Source organism: Heptranchias perlo, chromosome 1 (genome assembly GCF_035084215.1).
Source record: "Heptranchias perlo isolate sHepPer1 chromosome 1, sHepPer1.hap1, whole genome shotgun sequence".
NCBI classification, from domain to species: domain Eukaryota; kingdom Metazoa; phylum Chordata; class Chondrichthyes; order Hexanchiformes; family Hexanchidae; genus Heptranchias; species Heptranchias perlo.
This window is the reverse complement of record NC_090325.1, coordinates 78,481,333-78,504,972: the sequence shown is the minus strand read 5'-3', so window position 1 is coordinate 78,504,972 and position 23,640 is coordinate 78,481,333. Positions and strand designations below refer to the sequence as shown.

General features: G+C 41.2%; 1 protein-coding gene across 1 annotated transcript in view; it reads left to right on the top strand.

Annotated features, from left to right (window-relative positions):
* Positions 1-23,640, top strand: part of tusc3 (tumor suppressor candidate 3) — a 419,194-nt gene that overhangs the window by 145,674 nt on the left and 249,880 nt on the right. The window contains exon 3 of the mRNA XM_067996474.1: positions 10,054-10,171. Coding sequence (XP_067852575.1) covers positions 10,054-10,171 — 118 coding nt within the window. The remainder of the gene's footprint in view (positions 1-10,053; positions 10,172-23,640) is intronic.

Genomic DNA, 23,640 nt, shown 5'->3' with positions numbered 1-23,640 from the left:
TTAACTGAAAATTCTCGGTGTTCTGTCACCCTATCTTTAATTATAGACTCCAGCATTTTCCCCATAACAGATGTTAGGCTAACTGGTCTATAATTCCCTGGTTTCACTCTCTCCTTTCTTAAAAAGCGGATTGACATGTGCAATTTTCTGGATGGATCTGGATGGCAATGACTTCATCAAGGACCTTAGAGATCAAGGGAGACAAAGGGAGGTCAGCGATTGGAGAGAACACAGTTGTCGAGAATAGGCTTTCTGAGGGTGGGATGAGGTGACATCATTAGGTAATAAAACAGGAAAGGTGGCTCAACCGTGGCTTACAAAAGAATTAGGGATAGTATTAGATCCAAAGAGGAGACATATAAAATTGCCAGAAAAAGTGGATTGGGAGCAGTTCAGAATTCAGCAAAGGAGGACAAAGAGATTGATTAAGAGGGGAAAAATAGAGTATGAGAGTAAGCTAGCAGGGAACATAAAAACTGACTGTAAAGGCTTCTATAAATATGTCAAGAGAAAAAGATTAGTGAAAACAAATGTAGGTCCCTTACAGTCAGAAATGGGGGAAATTATAATGGGAAACAAAGAAATGGCAGAACAATTAAACACATACTTTGGTTCTGTCTTCACAAAGGAGGACACAAATAACCTCCCAGAAATGTTAGGGAATCAAGGGTGTATTGAGAGCGAGGAACTGAAGGAAACCAGTATTAGTAAAAAAAAATAGTGCTCGGGAAATTAATGGGGCTAAAGGCTGACAAATCCCCAGGGCCTGATAACCTACATCCAAGAGTACTAAAGGAAGTGGCCCTGGAAATAGTGGATGCATTGGTGATCATCTTCCAAAATTCTATAGATTCTGGAACAGATTGGAGGGTGGCAAATGTAACCCCACTATTTAAAAAAAGGAGGGAGAGAAAATGCAGGGAACTACAGACCAATTAGCCTAACATCAGTAGTGGGGAGAATGCAAGAGTCTATTACAAAAGATATGATAACAGAACACTTGGACGGCATTAATGGGATTGGACAAAGTCAGCATGGGTTTATGAAAGGGAAATCATGCTTAACAAACCTACTGGAGTTTTTTGAGGATGTAACTAGTGGAATAGATAGGGGAGAACCAGTGGATGTGGTGTATTTGGATTTTGAGAAGGCTTTCAATAAGGTCCCACACAAGAGGTTAGTGTGCAAAATTAAACCACATGGGATTGGGGGGAATATACTGGCATGGATTGAGAATTGGTTGACAGACAGGAAACAGAGAGTAGGAATAAACGGGTCTTTTTCCGGATGGCAGGCAGCGACTAGTGGGGTACTGCAGGGATCAGTGCTTGGGCCCCAGCTATTCACAATATAGATCAATGATTTGGATGAGGGAACTAAATGTAACATTTCCAAGTTTACAGACGAAACAAAGCTGGGGTGGAATGTGAGCTGTGAGGAGGATGCAAAGAGGCTGCAATGTGATTTAGACAAGTTGGATAAGTGGGCAAGACCATGGCAGTTGCAGTATAACCTGGATAAATGTGAGGTTATCCACTTTGGTTGTAAAAACAGAAAGGCAGATAATTATCTGAATGGTGATGGATTGGGAAAAGGGGAGGTGCAATGAGACCTGGGTGTCCTTGTACACCAGTCGCTGAAAGCAAGCATTCAGGTGCAGCAAGCAGTTAGGAAGGCGAATGGTATGTTGGCCTTCATTGCAAGAGGATTTGAGTACAGGAGCAGGGATGTCTTACTGCAGTTATACAGGGCCTTGGTGAGACCACATCTGGAGTATTGTGTGCAGTTTTGGTCTCCTTATCAGAGGAAGGATGTCCTTGTCATGGAGGGAGTGCAACGAAGGTTTACCAGACTGATTCCTGGGATGGCAGGACTGATGTATGAGGAGAGATTGGGTCAACTAAGCCTGCATTCACTAGAGTTTATAAGAATGAGAGGTGATCTCATCGAAACATATAAAATTCTAACAGGACTAGACAGACTAGATGCAGGGAGGATGTTCCCGATGGCTGAGGAGTCCAGAACCAGGGGTCACAGTCTCAGGATACGGGGTATGCCATTTAGAACCGAGATGAGGAGAAATTTCTTCACTCAGAGGGTGGTGAACCTGTGGAATTCTCTACCACAGAAGGCAATGGAGGCCAAGTCATTAGATGTATTCAAGAAGGAGATAGATATATTTCTTAATGCTAAAGGGATCAAGGGATATGGGGAAAAAACGGGAACAGGGTACTGAGTTAGACGATCAGCCATGATCATTTTGAATGGCGGAGCAGGTCCGAAGGGCCGAATGGCCTACTTTTGCTCCTATTTTCTATGTCTATGTTTATGACAGCAGTTTTGAAGGGAGCAATTTCCAATGCCAGCAAGAATTGGGCTAAGGGTCCATATTTTAGGTCCAGATCAACAGAAAATGATCTCCCTCCATCCCTCAAAAACAATTTATCATAGATTCCAGACAGTTGATGCTTGTGACACATATTCTGAGTTCAGATCCTAAAGCCGTAATAGAGTTGAAGAACTGAATTACAGAGTGGGTTCACAGACTGACTTTTCAGCTCTGAATCCAGCCCAGATTGATGGGATTGAAGTCATCTTTATCTGCTGACTGCAAATGTCCTATTGTAGAATAAGTCTGGGCAGTCTCAACACAGCTCTTAGTGGGCATGGGCACACAGTATAAAATTGACCAAATTTAACACAAATTTGGCAATTTTGTAGTCTGACAGCACAGAACTGTTGACAAATTATCAACCGTAGAATCATAGAAAGGTTAAAGCACGGAAGGAGGCCATTCAGCCCATCAAGTCCATGCCGGCTCTATGCAAGAGCAATCCAGCTAGTCCCACTCCCCCGCCATATCCCTTAGCCATTCATATTTTTTTCTTTCAAGTACTTATCCAGTTCCCTTTTGAAGGCCATGATTGAATCTGCCTCCACCAACCCCTCTGGCTGTGCAATCCAGATCCTAACCACTCACCGTGTAAAAAAGTTTTTCCTCATGTCACCTTTGGTTCTTTTGCCACTAATATAAGGGGCAAAGATGGGGGGTAGTTTTTGAAGTGTGTTGAGGAGAACTTTCTTGACCAGTATGTTTCCAGCCCAACGAGGAAGGAGGCATTGCTGGATTTGGTTCTGGGGAATGAGGCAAGCCAAGTGGAGCAAGTGTCAGTGGGGGAACATTTTGGGAACAGCAATCATAGTATCATAAGGTTTAGAATAGCTCTGACCACTCTAAAGTAAATATACTCAATTGGAGGAGGGCCAATTTCAGTGGGATGAGAACAGATCTGGCCCGGGTAAATTGGAATCAAAGATAGGCAGACAGAACTGTAATTGAACAGTGGGCGGCCTTTAAGAGGAGATGGTTTAGGTACAGTCTAAGTACATTCCCACGAGGGAGAAAGGTGGGGCAACCAAAGCCAGAGCTCCCTAGATGCCAAAAGAGATAGAGAGTAAGTTGAAGCAGAAAAAAAGGGTGTATGACAGATGTCAGGTTGATAACACAGGTGAGAACCAGGCTGAATATAGAAAGTTCAGAGGAATGAAAAAGGAAATAAGAGGGGTAAAGAGAGCCTATGAGAATAGACTGGCGGCTAACAAAAGGGAATCCAAAACTCTTCTATAGGCATGTTAACAGTAGACGGGTGGTAAGAGGAGGAGTGGGGCCGATTCGGGACCAAAAAGGAGATCTACTCATGGAGGCAGAGGGCATGGCCGGGAGACTAAATGAGTACATTGCATCTGCCTTTACCAAGGAAGAAGATGCTGCCAGAGTCTCAGTAATGGAAGATATAGTTGAGATACTGGATGAGCTAAAAATTGATAAAGAGGAGGTACCAGAAAGGCTAGCTGTACTCAAAGTAGATAAGTCATCCAGTCCAGATGGGATGCATCCTAGGATGCTGAGGGAAGTAAGGGTGGAAATTACCAAAACCTTCCAAACATCCTTAGTTAGGGGGGTGGTGCCAGAGGACTGGAGAATTGCAAATGTTACACCCTTGATCAAAAAAGGGTGTAAGGATAAACCCAGCAACTACAGGGCAGTCAGTTTAGCCTCGGTGGTGGGGAAACTTTTAGAAACGATAATCCGGGACAGAATTAGCAGTCACTTGGACAAGTGTGCATTGATTAGGGAAAGCCAGCATGGATTTGTTAAAGGCAAATAGTGTTTAACTAACTTGATTGAGTTTTTTGATGAGGTAACAGAGAGGGTAGATGAGTGCAATGCAGTTGATGTGGACTTTCAAAAGGCGTTTGATAAAGTGCCACATAGTAGGCTTGTCATCAAGATTGAAGCCCGTGGAATAAAAGGGGCAGTGGCAGCATGGATACAGAATTGGCTATGTGACAGGAAACAGAGAGCAATGGTGAACAGTTGTTTTTCGGACTGGAGGGAGGTATACAGTGGTGTTCCCCAGGGATCGGTACTAGGACCACTGCTTTTCTTGATATATATTAATGACTTGGACTTGGGTGTACAGGGCACAATTTCAAAATTTGCAGACAAAACTTGGAAGTGTAGTGAGCAATGAGGAGGACAGTGATAAATTTCAAGAGGATGTAGACAGGTTGGTGGCATGGGCGGACACGTGGCAGATGAAATTTAACACAGAAAAATGCGAGGTGATACATTTCGGTTGGAAGAATGAGGAGAGGCAATATAAACTAAAGGGCACAATTCTAAAAGGGGTACAGGAATGAGGGATCTGGGGGTATATTTACACAAATCGTTGAAGGTGGCAGGGCAGGTTGAGAAAGCGGTTGAAAAAGCCAACGGGATCCTGGGTTTTATAAATAGAGGCATACAGTATAAAAGCAAGGAAGTCATGATGAACCTTTATAAAACATTGTTTCGGCCACAGCTGGAGTATTGTGTCCAGTTCTGGGCACCGCACTTTAGGAAAGATGTGAAGGCCTTAGGGTGCAGAAGAGATTTACTAGAATGATTCCAGGGATGAGGAACTTTAGTTACGTGGATAGACTGGAGAAGCTGGGGTTGTTCTCCTAGGATTAGAGAAGGTTGAGAGGATATTTGATAGAGGTATTCAAAATCATGAAGGGTTGAGACAGAGTAGATAGATAGAAAATGTTCCCATTGCAGAAGGGTCAAGAACCAGAGGACATAGATATAAGGTGATTGGCAAATCACCTCTGCCTGTCTAAGGTGATTGGTTTTCCATCTCGCTAAAGAGAGCACATGGATAGCTAATGTAGGAACTGATGTGGAAAATGTTGTTCTGATGAATTTAGGGTATGTTATTCAGGCAGAGAAAAGTGAGATTTATTCTGCATCAGGGTACGATAAAGTGACTTGGAAGGGCTTGATCCTGATACTGGGCAGCCATTCCTCGAAATGTATATCCCTTATCTTGATAAGGGGATATGATATATACAACAACAACTATTTGCCTTTATATAGCACCTTTAACGTAAGAAAACGTCCCGAGTCTACAGGAGTGTAATCAGACAATAATTGACATCGAGCCAAAGAAGATATTAGGATGAGTAACTAAAAGCTTGGGTAAAGAGGTAGATTTTAAGGAGGGCCTTAAAGGAGGGGGAGAGGTTTAGGGAGAGAAGTTCAGGGTGTGGGGCCTAGACGGCTGAAGGCACAGCCGCCAATGGTGGGTCGAAGGGAGTGGGGGATGCACAAGAGATAGGGAGAGGTGAGGCCATTGACTTATTTAAACACCAGGATGAGAATTTTAAAATCAAGGCATTGATGGACCAGGAGCCTATGTGGGAGAGCGAGCACAGGGGTAATGGGTGAATGGGACCTGATGTGGGTTAAGTCACGGGCAGCAGAGTTTTGGATGAGCTCAATTTTGTGGAGAGTAGAAGATGGGAGGCCAGCCAGGAGAGAATTGGAATAGTCAAGGTAACAAAAACATGGATGAGAGTTTCGGCAGCAGATAAGCTGAGGCAGGGATGGAGATGGCTGATGTTACGGAGGTGGAAGTAGGCAGATAATATGTTAATTATCCTAGAGACTTTAAAAGATAAAAGAAAAATTACCTTTGCACCAGCAAAAGTAGAGAATAGTTACATAATATATAAAACTATACCGGAATATATGGTCACCTGTAATTGAAGCACTGCTTCTTCATGTAACCAGAAAGAGTGTTAAGTATAGAACTCTCCAGAATACATCCACACATGCTGCAAATCTTACCTAAAGACTGTCCTAAAAGACTTTAAAAGGAGTCACACCATAGTCAGAGAACAAGAATTCATTGGAAGAAAACTCTTGACTCCAGCAGCATTTTAGTGAGAGAAAGTAACATTTCCTCTACTGGTACAGAGATAGGGAAATTCTTTAGAGCTGCACCCGCTCCGCCGCTGTAACTTGGCCGGAAGTTCATCGGCAACCCCACTGAAATGTTTGCAGATGATTAAGGGTGCCTTTGTTTCTTTTATTGATAGATGTGGTGTCAGCCTCTGAATCAGAAGGTTTTGGTTTCAAGACCCACTCCAGAAACTTGAGCACAAAATCTAGGCTGAAACTTCAATGCAGTATTGATGGAGTGCTGCACAGTCAGAGGTGCCGTCTTTCGGATGAGACTTTAAACCTGCTCTCTCAGGTGAACATAAAAGATCCCATGGCACTATTTGAAGAAGAGCAGGGGAGTTCTCCCCGGCCAATATTTATCCCTCAACCGACATCACTGAAGCAGATTCTCTGGTCATTATCTCATTGCTGATGTGGGACTTTGCTGTGCGCAATATGTCACATTTCCTGAATTACAACAGTTACTATATTTCAAAAAGTACTTATTTGGCTGTAAAGCACTTTAAGACATTCTGAGTTTGTGAAAGATTATATAAAGGCAAGTCTTTCTTTATGGTCATTTTTAAAATTCCATTCTTTCTTACATTTTTACACATTGTATCAACAGGAACAAAAGCAGAAACATGCTGGATGCATTTCGCAGATCAGGCAGGCAAAGAGTTACACCTGAAACATTAACATTTTCCTTTGTCCAAAGATGCTGCCTAACCTGCTGAATGTTTCTAGCAAGTTTCTATTTTTGTTTCAGATTTCCAGAATCTGCAGTATTTTATTTTTTGATATTTTGAACAGGGTTTAACTTCTCTTGCACCCAATCAAGCACATTTGTAGATGTGACACAGCCACTCATCTTTTAAAATATGCCATTGTTAGCAAAAAGTAGACTTGGAATTCTACTATTGCGGATCCTTTTAGTTACCAGCTGTTGCTCTGGGGCAGATCCCCTGATTATATGCAGATGTATCTTGGCTGGCTCCTTCTGTGCAAAGGGATTGACATTGATTCAGTACCCTGTGAAAGAATCACTTGGCAGACTAAAAGCGCAATAGACACTGTTCAACAATTAAATTACCAGCTTCATCAGGTAATATGAGTCGGGTCAGCCAGGATCAGTGATCTTGAGAAAAATCCAACATTTTTCATACAATATCACTATAATTCAATAATGTCCTGCTTTAAAGAAGAATGGGTAGGATAGAAATTTGCTGGTCTAAGTAGATACATTTAAGGAACATGATTTTACAAATGTCTTAGATATTAAATTTTGTGTGTGGTGGTGAATTATTCTCGGCTAAGAGGTGTACCAGTGCGAAGTTCCTGGAACTTTGATCAGACTGCTTGATTATCAGTTTGGTTCCAGAACTGAAACTTCCGCCTCTAGCATATTGAGCTGCAGATGAACTCAGACGACCACATGGCAGGGGGAAATATCCAAAAGCAGTATTTCACTGGATTTTCTCTATTTTTGTTAGTAGCTAATTAGTCTGACATTAGTGAGGGCTGCATCATTTCACACTTTGATTCCGATTTTTTTTTCTTTTTTAAAAAAAAAACTGTCCCCTCCATATTTTTCCTCTATGTCTTGTGAGAGTGCTACTACAGATTCCTCAGATGGTCCATAATTTTTGAATTATGGTAAGAAAATGCAAAGCATTTTGAAAGATGTTGGTCCCACACATCAGTTTGTGTTTTAGTGATATTCAAAAAGGTCTTGGTTTGTAGGATACGCAGTGGGTGTCCTATTTTAGAATGAGGAGGATATTACTATCCCATCATTTTAAAGTTTAAGAAGTCTCAGGCGGTCCAATGGCATGTTGGACTCTGCAGAAATGTAGCATTTTAGCAGAGGGGTCAATGACCAGAGGGCATAGATTTAAATTAATTCGTAGAAGGATTAGAGGGGAGCTGAGGAGAATTTATTTTGCCCAGAGGGCAGTGGGGGTCTGGAACTCACTGTGAAAGGGTGGTAGAGGCAGAAACCCTCAACTCATTTAAAAAGTACTTGGATGTGCACTTGAAGTGCTGTAACCTACAGGGCTACGGATCAAGTGCTGGAAAGTGGGATTAAGCTGGATAGCTCTTTTTCGGCCGGCACGGACACGTTGGGCTGAATACCCTCCTTCTGTGCCGTAACTTTCTATGATTCTATTTGAATTGTGCATAACCAGGAGCTTTCTACAAGTACAGTGCAGTGTGTAACTGGCAGTTTAACTTGGTGCTTCTACCTCTCGTAACATTAAAGCAGATGCCATCATCATATTGGTACCTCCAGAATGAAGAGGGATGTTTCAGGCTGGTGCCTTGCATTAAACTCACTTATTTCAGTTGAGTCATTTTATTGTTTTGCAGGCTGCGAAACTGGATGTCACACGAGGTTATACGTTCACTGGTGATGTGAGGGGAGGGGCGAAGGGGGAGATAGTGTGATATAAGATCAGTATTTATGATTGTTCATAAGTTTATTTAGCCAGGATTTCTAACCTGGCTGCAAAACTTTGTGGTGATGCAGACAAGGAAATGGAAGAAAAAGTTGTTTTCGAAAATTAAATAGAAAAATATCTCACTGATTCTTCATATTTTGGGGTAGAATTTCCGCAGAGTTCTCCTGATGGAAGATGGGGAGAAACCCTGCAATATTCAACCCCTTTGTTTTTATTTTGTTATTTAATGTAAAGTTTTCACCATCAAAATCACTATCATAGTGTATGCAATTTAGCTTGCCATATTTTAAGACTGACTGGAGCAATTTTTAAATATCTGTTCTACTTGAGGGGAGTAGCATTGGCATCTACTGTACCTTTGGTTGCATGTACATCATTTAAGGGTCAGTCAGGTAAAAAGATTTTAATCAAACCTGTTACTGCTGTCAGCGCAATAAATTATTGATATTTGAAAATCATGCTGACTTTAAAATCGCAGAAGAATAGCTCATCTAGATTTTAAATTGGTCAACACTTGAATCTTTATTGTGAATCAAAATTACACAAATTATAATTAATAAAGGAAAATATCAGAACCACCGATGGAAAGTAAATGGAAATAGATGTCAAACTAATACTGTAGTAGTTTTAGACGCTACTGTCATCTGTGTGTTTTTTGTATGGTTAATAATATATTCATAGGAGATTTTTACAGAAAACATTTTGAACAATTTTAAGTCTTGTCTACAAGCTGACAAAAGAAATGGTGCAGCCTTACCAGTGGGCTTTAATCTAGTAAACAGTGTCACTGGTACAGAAGTAATTATTCATCACATTGCTTGGTTAAATTAAGACAAAAATGTAAGTTGAATGTAGAAACGTATAACAGTTTCCACAATGGGTAAATATCATTAAATACAATTAAACTTGTAGGAAACAAATTCTCTGAATTGAGTAAAATTTTGTTGTTTAGGGCGGGGGATTGATAGGGCAGGTGGTTCAACCATGTTACAATCTATTTACTATTATTGCCATGATAGAGTGACTGAAACTGTTTATAAATTTGTGCATAACAATTTACAATAGCAAAAGTAGTGTGTTTCTCTTGCATCTGGATAAAGCTTAATATTTGTCAATGGACTATGTTTATATATGGCTTCCTACATTGATGTTGTTCGGACTGCAGTCAAATTACTTTGTAAGGCAGAAAACTATAGACTGCAGGTAGACAGTAAGACCAGTTTCACTGTACAAAATATATGAATTATAAATATTAGTACAGTAAGTTCATTTCCTGATCCTGCCAGTTGGTTATGTTATACTACACTTTTTTTTCCACAGACAGGCAAATGAGGAGTACCAGGTGTTGGCAAACTCGTGGCGGTATTCATCCGCATTTTCTAATAAGCTGTTCTTCACTGTGGTGGACTATGATGAGGGAGCAGATGTTTTTCAACAGGTATGGATTTTGTTGTGCACTGCAGTTATCAACCATTTCTACATGATAATTTTTAGACAACTAAATTTCAAAGCCAGCAGAGTTGCAGATAAGAATAGCATCAAAAACTGATTTGTTTGATTATTGCGAAAACTATACACCCAATTAAAAACAAGGGGGAGAAATTCAATTCGCGGCTGTCCGTTTTGCGCCTGAAAATTGGGCAGCCAGGAATTGAAAATCGGGGCGGGGGGTGCGTGGGGAAGGGGGAAATTCAAATAATTACAAAGAATGTACAGCACAGAAAAAGGCCATTTGACCAAACAAGTCCATGCCGGCCTTTATGCTCCATGTGAGCCTCCTCCCACCCTGCTTCATCTAACCCTATTGACATATCCTTCCATTCCCTTCTCCCGCATGTGTTTATCTAGTTTCCCCTTAAATACATCTGTGCTATATGCCTCAACTACTCCTTGTGGTAGCACGTTCCACATTCTTATCACTCTCTGAGTGAAGAAGTTTCTCCTGAATTCCCTACTGAATTTGTTAGTGACTATCTTATATTTACGGCCCCTGGTTCTGGTCTCCCCCACAAGTGGAAACGTCTTCTCTACGTCTACCCTTTCAAACCCTTTCATAATCTTAAAGATCTCTATCAGGTCATCCCTCAGTCTTTTTCTAGAGAAAAGAGCCCGAGCCTATTCAATCTTTCCTGATAGGTATAACCTCTTATTTCTGGTATAATCCTCTTAAATCGTTTTTGTACCTTCACCAGTGTCTCCATATCCTTCTTAAAATGTGGAGACCAGAACTGTTCGCAGTACTCCAAGTATGGTCTAACCAAGGTTCTGTACAAGTTTAGCACAACTTCTCTGCTTTTCAATTCTATCCCTCTAAGAATGAACCTCAGTGCTTGGTTTGCTTTTTTTATGGTCATATTAACCTGCATCACTACTTTTAGTGATTTGTGTATCTGTACCCCTAAATCCCTCTGCTCCTTTACCCCCGTAGACTCTTTTCATATGTGGCCTCCTTATTCTTCCCACCAAAATGTAATACCTAGCACTTATCTATATTTAAATTCATTTGCCATTTACACGCCCATTCTGCAAGTTTATTAATGTCTTCCTGTGTTTTGTTGCAGTCCTCCTCAGTATTATCCATACCCCCCCAATTTGGTGTCGTTCGCAAATTTTGAAATTGTACTTCCAATTCCCGAGTCCAAATCGTTTATGTATATGGTGAACAACAGTGGTCCCAGCACCACTAGTGGAACACCACTTCCCACCTTTTGCCAGTTTGAGTAACTACATTTAACCCCTACTTTCTGTTTTCTGTTTTGTAGCCAGCTTGCTATCCATTCTGCTACTTGTCCCCTGACTCCACATGGTCTGACCGTAGTCATGAGTCTACAATGTGGTATCTTATCGAAATTCGGCCAAACGATGAATGCCCAAGGCGCGCCTGATGTCATATACAGGTGGGCCTGTAAATGCGTGAGCAGACTGCCCCCTGAAACAGGTGTATGGTTGCTTTACTAAGCAAATCCAGGCCCTGTGTATCAGTTGCAGGAGCCCGATGTAAAATTCATGTACAAATGGGTAGAGCTCCTCCTGGATTCACAAAAAGACTGCAGGCTGTTGCTTGCCCACACTTCCCTCTCTCCCCCACCTCCCCTCCCCCCGCAGCGAGCTGCAATGGGTCACCCATTTTGTGCCTGCAGCTCACTGCTTCCATTCAAATGAGGCTTGGAAATGGGCGAAGACAAAAAAAAAGAAACTTTCTGCGACGGATTAATTTTGAATTTTTCTTTGAATCAGTGTAAAAATGTCATCTCCATGTTGGATCTTCTCCACATACCATAGATAACAATAACAATCTATTAACATTACAGCCAATAGGGAATCTTACAAGCATCAGGTCTGCCTTCGATATTCTCTCTGTATAGTGGTGCTGGTCACTCCCATAAGTGATCTGTTCAGGAGTGTTCCCGTACCACCCAATATCTGATTACACAATAGCGTTTCCCCGGGGTGTAACATTAGGTCTCCCTTGTGATCTGAACTGGATATTATGTCTTTTTCATTTGCCCTCACGCATGCTTCTTTTCGAAGGTGGACCGAAACAATTGGTGAGACGAGTCCAGATTCAAATTATTAAGCTGCTTCATTTCACAGACATCAAATGAACATTTAGGTTAATAGTCAAAGCAAATTAAATTTACTTAACTCAGTATTATTTTCTCTCTGAAAATGAGGAAATAAAATAATAATAAACCCTCTCTCTTCCACAGGCCGACTTACTTGTTTTTGGCATACCTTTCTTCCTAGGGAACTTCTAACTGCAAAAACTGGCAGCTTGCATTTTAGCTTCTAATTCCAGGCATCTGGCTTAAACCTCATAGTCTTCTGTTTAAAACCTGATTGCCCCTGACCTCTTGTCTTTTCTTTTTGTTACTTCTGACCCCTGGAAGCAGAGGGGCAGTGACTGACACCTTCCTAAGCAGAGATTTATCAGCAGGCCTGTTAATGATACTGCCTACCCCTCGCCCAAGAGTTTATTCTCCACTGATGACTCATGTCATGTCCATGTGAATAGAATTGACCTCACCATAATGGAAATGAAGATTAATTGGCCATCTGAGATGAGATGACTAATTGTTTAGTCCCCAGCCATCCTGGTTAATGGGATAGATTGTGAGTTGTGACGTTCCACAAACTGTTTCATCTGGCTATAATACACTTTTTCAGGCCTGCAGCCTGTGGCCATTCTTTTTAAACTTGTGCAAATTCACTTTAAATGAAGAGAAAAATGATCAAAAATCCCAAAATGTAACAAGAAGGTTTCAGTATATCGGCTCCTTTTAAGAGTATGCTATTGAATCCTAGCACATAATGGGGCAGAAATTGCTCCCGAAATAACGGAAGAGCTCAACAGCGCTCTCCATTTTCTATGGCGAATCGAAGGAACAAATTCCCGAATTTGCACAAACGCACTAAAATATGGAAATAGTGAACTTGCTCCTATTGGCTAGCCGGCGATTTGACAGCTGCCATGAGGAACATAGGAACAGGAGTAGGCCATTCAGCCCCTCGTGCCTGCTCCGCCATTTGATAAGATCATGGCTGATTTGTGATCTAACTCCATATACCTGCTTTTGGCCATATCCCTTAATACCTTTAGTTGCCAAAAAGCTATCAATCTCAGATTTAAATTTAGCAATTGAGCTAGTATCAATTGCCGTTTGCGGAAGAGAGTTCCAAACTTCTACCACCCTTTGTGTGTAGAAATGTTTTCTAATCTCGCTCCTGAAAGGTCTGGCTCTAATTTTTAGACTATGCCCCCTACTCCTAAAATCCCCAATCAGCGGAAATTGTTTCTCTCTATCCACCCTATCTGTTCCCCTTAATATCTTATAAACTTCGATCAGATCACCCCTTAACCTCTGAAACTCCACAGAACACAACCCCAATTTGTGTAATCTCTCCTCGTAACTTAAACCTTGAAGTCCGGGTATCATTCTAGTAAACCTACGCTGCACTCCCTCCAAGGCCAATATATTCTTCTGAAGGTGCGGTACCCAGAACCGCTCACAGTACTCCAGGTGTGGTCTAACCAGGGTTTTGTATAGCTGTAGCATAACTTCTGCCCCCTTGTACTCTAGTCCTCTAGATATAAAGGCCAGCATTCCATTAGCCTTATTGATTTTTTTCTGCACCTGTTCATGACACTTCAATGATCTATGTACCTGAACCCCTAAGTCCCTTTGGACATCCACTGTTTTTAACTTTTTACCATTTAGAAAGTACTCTGTTCTATCCCTTTTTTGATCCAAAGTGGATGACCTCACATTTGTCTACATTGAATTCCATTTGCCACAGTTTTGCCCATTCACCTAATCTATCAATATTGCTTTGTAATTTTATGTTTTCATCTATACTGCTTACAATGCCACCAATCTTTGTGTCATCGGCAAACTTAGATATGAGACTTTCTATGCCTTCATCTAAGTCGTTAATAAATATTGTGAATAATTGAGGCCCCAAGACAGATCCCTGCGGGACTCCACTAGTCACATCCTCCAGCTGACTGATCTTACTGCGCATGCGCAGCCCGCCCGACGCGCAGATCAGCAGTGGGGAACCTGGAAGAACAGGTAAGTGGATCCAATTGGGCTGCGATCGCGCGGGTGGCTGACTAATTTCACCGGGCGAGTTACCTATGCGCCCAATAGCCCCCCCCCGCCGCGGACCCGCAGCCCTGGTAGCATCGAGCCCATTGTATCCAGTTCTGGGCACCGTATTTCAGGAAAGATGTGAAGGCCTTGGAGAGAATGCAGAAGAGATTTACTGGAATGATTCCAGGGATGAGGAAGTTTAGTTACATGGATAGACTGGAGAAGCTGGGGTTGTTCTTGGAACAGAGACAGTTGCGCGGAGATTTGATAGAGGTATTCAAAATCATGAAGGGTCTAGACAGAGTAGATAGAGAGAAACTGTTCCCAATGGTGGAAGGACCAAGGACCAGAGGACATAGATTTAAGGTGATTGGGACCAAAGGTGACATGAGGAAAAACTTTTTTACACATCGAGTGGTGAGGATTTGGAATGCACTGCCCAAGGGGGTGGTGGAGGCAGATTCAATCATGGCCTTCAAAACGGAACTGGATAAGTACTTGAAAGGAAAAAATTTGCAGGGCTACGGGGAAAGGGCGGGGGAGTGGGACTAGCTGGATTGCTCTTGCATAGAGCCGGCGCAGATTCAATGGGCCGAATGGCCTCCTTTCATGCTGTAACCTTTCTATGATTTCAATGGAAATGTATATCAGGCTTTTACTATAATGGGCAGCCAATCTGCAACAACAGTTTTACACCCAGGTGACAGGTTGAAAATCTACCCCAAAATGTAAACTGGGGAGGGATCTGAGGTAGAGACGGAGAAGAAGAGAAGGAAGCAGCAGGGGCAGCTGCACACATGGATTTGCAGGGAAGGGGTGGAGGCGCGTGTCTGCGGCCGGGAAACCTGGAAATACCAGGAAGGTGGAGGTCCTGCCACATTTAACGGCAGGACCTTATTAGAATTTTTTTTTGAAAGGCTGCCCGGCTGCCGTGCGGGAAAGCCTGTGGTACAAGGCCGCAGAAGATCGGTGTTGGTGGGGGGGGGAGGGGTCTCGGAGCGCGGCAGTGAGGAGGGAAGGAGAGATCGTGGGGGAGGGAGAGAGAGTTCATGAATAGGGGAAAAATTGCGGGGCGAGGTCTGAAGATCGCGGGGAGGGAGAGATCGTGACGCAAGGTTTGCTTGGGGGCCGGGGGGTGCACTCATGCTCTTCCTGGCCCACAAGCAGTGCTCTAAAAAAAACACTTACCTGCTGGATCTGACAGCTCCTGCCTCCCTTCAGCTGCCGGGTTTCCCGAGCCCTGAGAAACCTGGCCAGCCGACATTAAATTCAAATAACTCCCATAATCTGAGGAACGGAGCCTCATTCTCTAGACACAGAACGCATCAAGGAGCATGGGGAGAGAGCGAGAACATAGTATTGAGATAGAGGATTAGTCATGATCATATTGAATGGCAGAGCAGGCTTGAAGAGACGAATGACCTACTCCTGCTCCTATTTTCTATGTTTCTATGTAAATATTATAATCACTGACCCATCTCTCCAGAAGGTATTGTAGCTAAGCTCAGCGAGAAGAATATCTGCAAGTGACTTGGGTTCTTAAACACTTTGGATGGAAAATAACGCTGTCTATGTATTTATTAATATTCTTCATCAAATGAATTAAAAGGAATTTGATTTTGGATGCTGGATAAGAAAACTGGACAATATGAAAAAACATGCCATTTTATGAGGCATTAAGTAAAATGCAACAAACATTCTTGGTTTTAGAGTGGAGATTTGTTTTAACATATATAACCTGAACAGTGCCCAAACATTTTCAACTGTGTATCACTGTATTGATCATTTCCAAAATGTTTTTTTGAAAAGTTAATCTACATATGTTAATAAAAACAGTGAAATCATTATTTTCATAACTGAAAAAATACATTAAAAAATCAGGAATACAATACTATAATTTCAATCTAGTTGATGTGTTTCACCCTTCAAAAAGTACATTTCTTCCTTTAGGATCCTCTGCACCACTCTTTGTTTATCAACTGAAAGAGAAAGCATATGATGTCCTCCCAAGTCGGTACCATGTGAAACAGTTAAAGAGTACGCTGGTTAACTTCATCCTTCAACTCCCTCCCTTATAAAGACATTTCACCTTCTGTGTGTGTGTGTCTCTCTCTCTCTCAGCCTGTCTGAACTCTGGAACTCACTGTAGGGAATCACAGCCATGCATCTGCATCTTAAAACTTCATGGCATAGTGTGTTGGTGATGCATCACCAAGCCATCAATACCATCTGTTGTTTCTTGGATTCAACTGTCAGTAATGCCTAGGGAAACTGTTGATATGCTGAAAGTATAGATGACATGGATGGAATTCTTAAAAAAAATAAATCCTTTGTTTTAAGATTACGACAAGTTTGAATTGGGTGAATGAGGAGCCGGCATTAATGAAATAAATGGGAGGGGGAAGATTTGGGAAAATTGGAGCTTGAAGACAGGTAAATAGTATTTTGTTGTGCACTTGACAAGGCAAATAGCCAACATGGATATTATCTAATAATGAGTGGGGACCTGGCTGTTCAGTTCACTTCTTGAGAATGGTGGTCAAGTCTTGATATGATATGATGACTGCCACAAACTCCTAAATATTTATCTGATGTGACTGACATGGGTTTTAATGTAACTATCCTGATACCAAAGAGCTGAAGGAAAGATAGAAGATGGATTAGAAGAAAAGGATTTCATGCAATCCTTTGGAGACAGAAAAGTACACCAGCCAGAGCCATATCAAGCACAATGGAATGGCATAGGTTAGGGAAAATTTTCCCTGACCTAATTGTCTCATTTAAGTGGTTCTTCATCAGGAAATCATTTGTGTAATTCAGCAAACCTCTTTAGAAGGCATGATGTGGAGATGCCGGTGATGGACTGGGGTGGACAAATGTAAGGAGTCGCACAACACCAGGTTATAGTCCAACAGCTTTATTTGAAATCACAAGCTTTCGGAGCTTTGCTCCTTCGTCAGATGAAGACTTCACCTGACGAAGGAACAAAGCTCCGAAAGCTTGTGATTTCAAATAAAGCTGTTGGACTATAACCTGGTGTTGTGCGACTCCTTACTCTTTAGAAGGCTAAGAGTACTAAATGATGATCCTCATACATGGATGATAAAAGCTATTTGGTGCACCTTCGAAGTATGAAGGGGGCAAGATATCCTCTTGGGGTTAGTTAATTTTTACTTAAACTGATTGATCCATATTATACAAGTTTAATACTGTTTCCAAAATAAGACTAGATACTAAGAGCCAGAGAAGTTTTGAGGAGATGATAATCTTGCGTTATGCAATATTCCATAAATCCTCCAGAAATAGAATTGGGTAAGATTTGCCACCTGGAACCAAAGTTCCAAATCAAGTGAAGGTGAGAAGTAACATTGACAGTTACTTTTTTGAAAATCAGAATATACGTAACTGTAAAAATAGTATTATAGGCTGTAAACAGTGAATGAATTATGTTAATTATTTCATTAACTGTTCTACAAGTAATTTTACTGCAAGCGTGGTCTTAATAGATTTTTCTAAGTTCAGGAAAAATAGAAAAAAAAAAATCACGCTATCCTTGATTAGAGTGTTCTAGAGCAGTGTAAAAATAGGGAACTGCCATTGCCAAATAAAAATGTGTTCCAGTGTCTTAGAAACAAAAGTAAACATGTGGGAAAAAAGTGGAATTTAACAAAATGGAAAAACAAAATCCTGTGAAACACCCTTCCATAGATGGGAGAATTATAACCACAAATACTCTTTTGAAAAAGTGCTTACCAATCATTGCAATTGAAGTACAAAACCAAGCATAACACTTAATTTAAGATAAACCCTTCACCAAAACAGAATTAAATCTTTCTTGCTTAGATTCGCTGAAGCTGAGGACACATCTAAAGACCAAAACCGTTGCACTACAAAGGAAGAGACAGCTGTTCTAATACAGGAGTTAAACTATTATCTGATCAAGAAGATTGATATAAAGATTAATAAAAAGATAAATCTCAGTATATAGAATTAAAGCAAGAAGAGCACTTTGTTGTATAATATTACTGTTATGCTAATTCAAATTGAACCCAGCAAAAGGTTGTCAAATGTAAAATGGTGTATAGAGCCATCTATTGGTCAGAGATCAGATTGAAATATAAACACTACGGCCCTGAATTTCCATGGCGATTGTCCCGATTTCTCATCATAACCCCCAGACTAACCGTGTAAACAGCCATTTCTCCAGGGATTCCACCAAATTTATAGCAGGCGATTGGGAGAATCTCCATGGAAGTTCAGGGCCCATGAATAAAGCTTGAGACATGCTACACACAATCTCCTGAGTAGTGTTATTCAAATTAACCATTATGTAGTGCCAGAAATGGGAAGGAAATGGAAGGTTTAATGCTCTAAGAATATACGTGAATAGAAGAGGTGTTGTCAAAGCATTGAAAAAATGGAAACAATGCTTTGCTGTATGCAGTAGGTGAGGAAGTAATAGATTATACATTCCATGCGTTTTACTACATTAAAGGTGCTACACTTGAAGGAGAGAAGAAATGGAACATGAAACTATTAATGACAAGTTTGAGGAATATTTCACACTTCAGAAGAATATTACATTAAAAGACTGGCTTTTGATACAAGGTTTCAAGCTCAAGGAGAAAGCATTGATCAATATATCATAGATTTGTGTAAAACAGCCAAGTCTTGCGCGTGCAGGTCGCTCATAGAGCCAAATGGCCTGGCTCTATGCTCTAACGTTTTATGATACTATGATATTTGCAGAGCTACAGAAACCAGCAAAAAGAAGCTATGCAATAATAGCAGTGCTATAAGTAATGTGAGTGCAGCAGAGATGTCACTTCCTAACAGTGAAAATAAATCAGATCAATCTGGTCAACAAATAATGTATTGTAAGTAATGTAGCAACTCTTGAAACAATTATGAAAAAGTTAGTTCATGAAGCCAACCAATACTCCAGAGAATGTTACTTAAGTTGTAAAAGTACAATTTGATAGCAGCATACAAGAAAGATACAGAGTTGTATGTAGCCAATGTGTTGAGTCGAAACTGCCGACCTGAATCCCATGGCACAGATGACAAAGACGATCAAATAACCATGTGCATGGTATCGTACCTTCCAATACAGCAAGCAAGGCTAGATGAGATGATAACTGAAACTGAGAAACATCAGTCATTATAAAACTTGAAATCACTGATCTTGGCATGATTTCTAGACACAAAGTATGAGACACAATGGTATTGGCACTTTTGAGATAAATTGTCTATTGACAAGAGATTCATCCTCAAAAGTCTGGAAGTTCTTATTTGTGCCGAAGAAAACATACATTGGTAAAATTGTATTAAATCCACCGGGAATTGAAAAATCCTAAGGGCTGGCAAAAGATGTCCAGTTCTAGTCTGGTATGTCAAAACAGGCTGCAGACATGGTTAGCCAATGTCCAATATGCAACACACACTTATGTAGAACTGAAATGCCTAGTATATCCTTTTACATGAATGTGTAGCTAGGCAGTTTTAATAATTTAGTACTGGGAAAGTGTGTAAAGAGCCAACGAAAGCGTATGACATTCCCAGCAGACCTCAGCATAAAGTTGGTACTGATATATTTAAACCATTACACTTTTAAATAGTGGGATTCTAAATTAGGTACATTTATTCAAATGGTCACAATCTAACACAGTTGCAAATTTGAGCTTAGATTTAGGCCATCTTTAAGTGTGGTGGATTTGGCTCAAGGTTATATTAATCTATTTAAGGATTGTATCGGGTTTAATAGCGCTGGGGATGTCACAAACTGCAATGGCAGCTGTTCTAAGAGAATTTTTTTCCTCCGATCTGTGTTCCAATCAGAAGGTTATATTATAGAAATTACAGCAGAAAATTCATTCAGCCCATTACTTTTGGGTAATTGTGGCAGTGTGAGCTCTTCAACTGGAGTTCTCTAATCACCTTTCTCTATTTCCTTTTCTATTTTTCCTTTTGAAGTACTTATTTAATTTCCCTTTAAATGATGCTATAGAATCTGCCCAATAGTCAATTGTGAAACATTCAATGTTCCAAAAACCCTTCCACTTAAGAGTGCGCAGGACCCTCTTATCTGAGTACAGCCCCCTTACACAGCCTTGCATGGCTCCTGCCATGTCTACTATTTCCGTAGTCTTTCACTGTTATCAAGTCTTATGGTGTGTGGTCTCTCAGCGACTATCTGGTACAGACCATCTCCTGACTTTGGTTGTTTTCATCATTCTAATGTCTCAGCATTCTTTCAATCACTGCTTGGGTTTCTGTAAGTTATCCTTCTCATAGAGATGCAGAACTTTGCCTCCCTTTTAACATCTGCCCTCTTGCTAAGATGCTTGGTGCCATGTGAGCTGGTATTCTTATCTACGCTTGTTTCAAACCACACTCTTACACCATCTGTGTGAAAAAATTCTTCTAATTTCCCCTTCATTCTTCTAGTGATCATCCTGAGTCTATGCCCCTTGTTACAGATTTACCAACCAGTGGAAATAATCTTTCACTATTTGCCCTTCTAAAACATAATTGTGAAAATCTTTGCTCAATACCTCAATATGCTCTGTTCCAGTGAAAAAAAATGATTTTTTTTGAGTCTGCCTTCACAACTATAACCTTTCCTATAACATGGTGCCCAGACTGCATGCAATTTTCCAACTGTGGCCTAACTAATAGCAAACTCATCAACACTTCCTTTCTTTTGTATTCAGTAACACTATGTATAAAACCCAGATCTCTATTATCTCTTTATGTCCATTTTTACCTTTGAAGATCTGTGTACCTGCAGCCACAGATCTCTGTCCAAAATCTTTATTTTTGGATATACTTCACTTCATTGTTCTTGTTCATAAAGGGAATTTTTAGACCAATTAGCCTGAATCTGTTGGGGGTAAATTTCTAGAATCTAAATACAGGATGAAATTAATGAACATTTAGAAAGACATGGCCTAATCATGGATAATTAAGATGAACCTTAAAAAAGCAGTTTGTGCTTGCCTAACAATTTTTTTTTGATGAAATCAGAGTGTATAGATAAAAGGAATGAGATGGATGTTGTGTATATATAGAACCCCAGAAGTTTACCCACAACAGATTAAGACTAATTGAACAGGGCTGTAACATTTGCCACCATCCATCCCCATGTCACATTTTTAAAAATTCATTCATGGGATGTGGGTGTCGCTGGCAAGGCCAGCATTTATTGCCCATCCCTAATTGCCTTTGAGAAGGTGGTGGTGAGCTACCGTCTTGAATCGCTGTAGTCTGTGTGGTGAAGGTTCTCCCACAGTGCTGTTAAGTAGGGCGTTCCAGAATTTTGACCCAGCGACGATGAAGGAACGGCGATATATTTCCAAGTCGGGATGGTGTGTGACTTGGAGGGGAACATGCAGGTGGTGTTCCCATGTGCCTGCTCCCCTTGTCCATCTAGGTGGTAGAGGTGCTGTCGAAGAAGCCTTGGCGAGTTGCTGCAGTGCATCCTGTGGATGGTACACACTGCAGCCACAGTGCTCCAGTGGTGAAGAGAGTGAATGTTTAGGGTGGTGGATGGGGTGCCAATCAAGCAGGCTGCTTTGTCCTGGATGGTGTCGAGCTTCTTGAGTGTTGGTGGAGCTGCACTCATCCAGGCAAGTGGAGAGTATTCCATCACACTCCTGACTTGTGCCTTGTAGATGGTGGAAAAGCTTTGAGGAGTCAGGAGGTGAGTCACTCGCCACAGAATACCCAGCCTCTGACCTGCTCTTGTAGCCACAGTATTTATGTGGCTGGTCCAGTTAAGTTTCTGGTCAATGGTGACCCCCAGGATGTTGATGGTGGGGGATTCGGTGATGGTAATGCTGTCGAATGTCAAGGGGAGGTGGTTAGACTTTTGTTGGAGATGGTCATTGCCTGGTACTTGTCTGGCGCGAATGTTACCTGCCACTTATCAGCTCAAGCGTGGATGTTGTCCAGGTCTTGCTGCATGCGGGCACGGAATGCTTCATTATCTAAAGGGTTGTGAATGGAACTGAACACTGTGCAGTCATCAGCGAACATCCCCATTTCTGACCTTATGATGGAGGGAAGGTCATTGATGAAGCAGCTGAAGATGGTTGGGCCTAGGACACTGCTCTGAGGAATTCCTGCAGCAGTGTCCTGGGGCTGAAATGATTGGCCTCCAACAACCACTACCATCTTCCTTTGTACTAGGTACGACTCCAGCCACCGGAGAGTTTTCCCCCTGATTCCCATTGACTTCAATTTTACTAGGGCTCCTTGGTGCCACATTCAAGTGTGGTCAAATGCTGCCTTGATCTCAAGGCCAGTCACTCTCGCCTCACCTCTGGAATTCAGCTCTTTTTTCCATGTTTGGACTGAGGCTGTAATGAGGTCTGGAGCTGAGTGGTCCTGGCGGAACCCAAACTGAGCATCGGTGAGCAGGTTATTGGTGAGTAAGTGCCACTTGATAGCACTGTTGACGACACCTTCCATCACTTTGCTGATGATTGAGAGTAGACTGATGGGGCAGTAATTGGCCGGATTGGATTTGTCCTGCTTTTTGTGCACAGGACATACCTGGGCAATTTTCCACATTGTCGGGTAGATGCCAGTGTTGTAGCTGTACTGGAACAGCTTGGCTAGAGGCGCAGATAGTTCTGGAGCACAAATCATCAGCACTCTAGCCCGGATGTCGTAGGGGCCCGTAGCTTTTGTTGTATAGTTTAGTTGTTACTGTTTTATTGTTTTGTTCAGTTTCGTAAAATATTTTTTTCATTAACTTTACACACAGAGCAAAATATCCCCACTAGTCTCTGATGTTTTCATTTAATTATCGAAGTGTGAGAACATTTTTTTCCTGAAAGAAAACTAATTCATTTTACAATTTGTAAACTGGAAAAAAAAACCTTAAAAATTATTTTAATTAACTTACTAAAATATTCAAGTTGAACAGGTTTGTGAGGCACAGAATAACCAAGTTTCTAGAGTACTGTTGTTTTCTTCTTTGTTGGGCACCCTACTTCCTAAGTAGTATTATACCTGAACAGAAAGAGGTAATCACTACTGAGAGATACTATACATTAATTAACCTCTCACAAATAGTCAGCAAGTACAATAAAAGCCGAATACCAATATAACGGAGGAAAAATTAGGTGACTAGGGAAGTATCTGAGCAGGGGTTACTCCGAGCAAGCCCTTACATTTTGTAATATATTCCAAATGGCTACAGAAACTGCTTTGTTTTATTTGTATTTAGAACTCCATAAAGATCGTCTACTCATATAAACCAGTAGCACATTCTGGATGGACTGTGTCATTATTCAAGTTTTGAGAG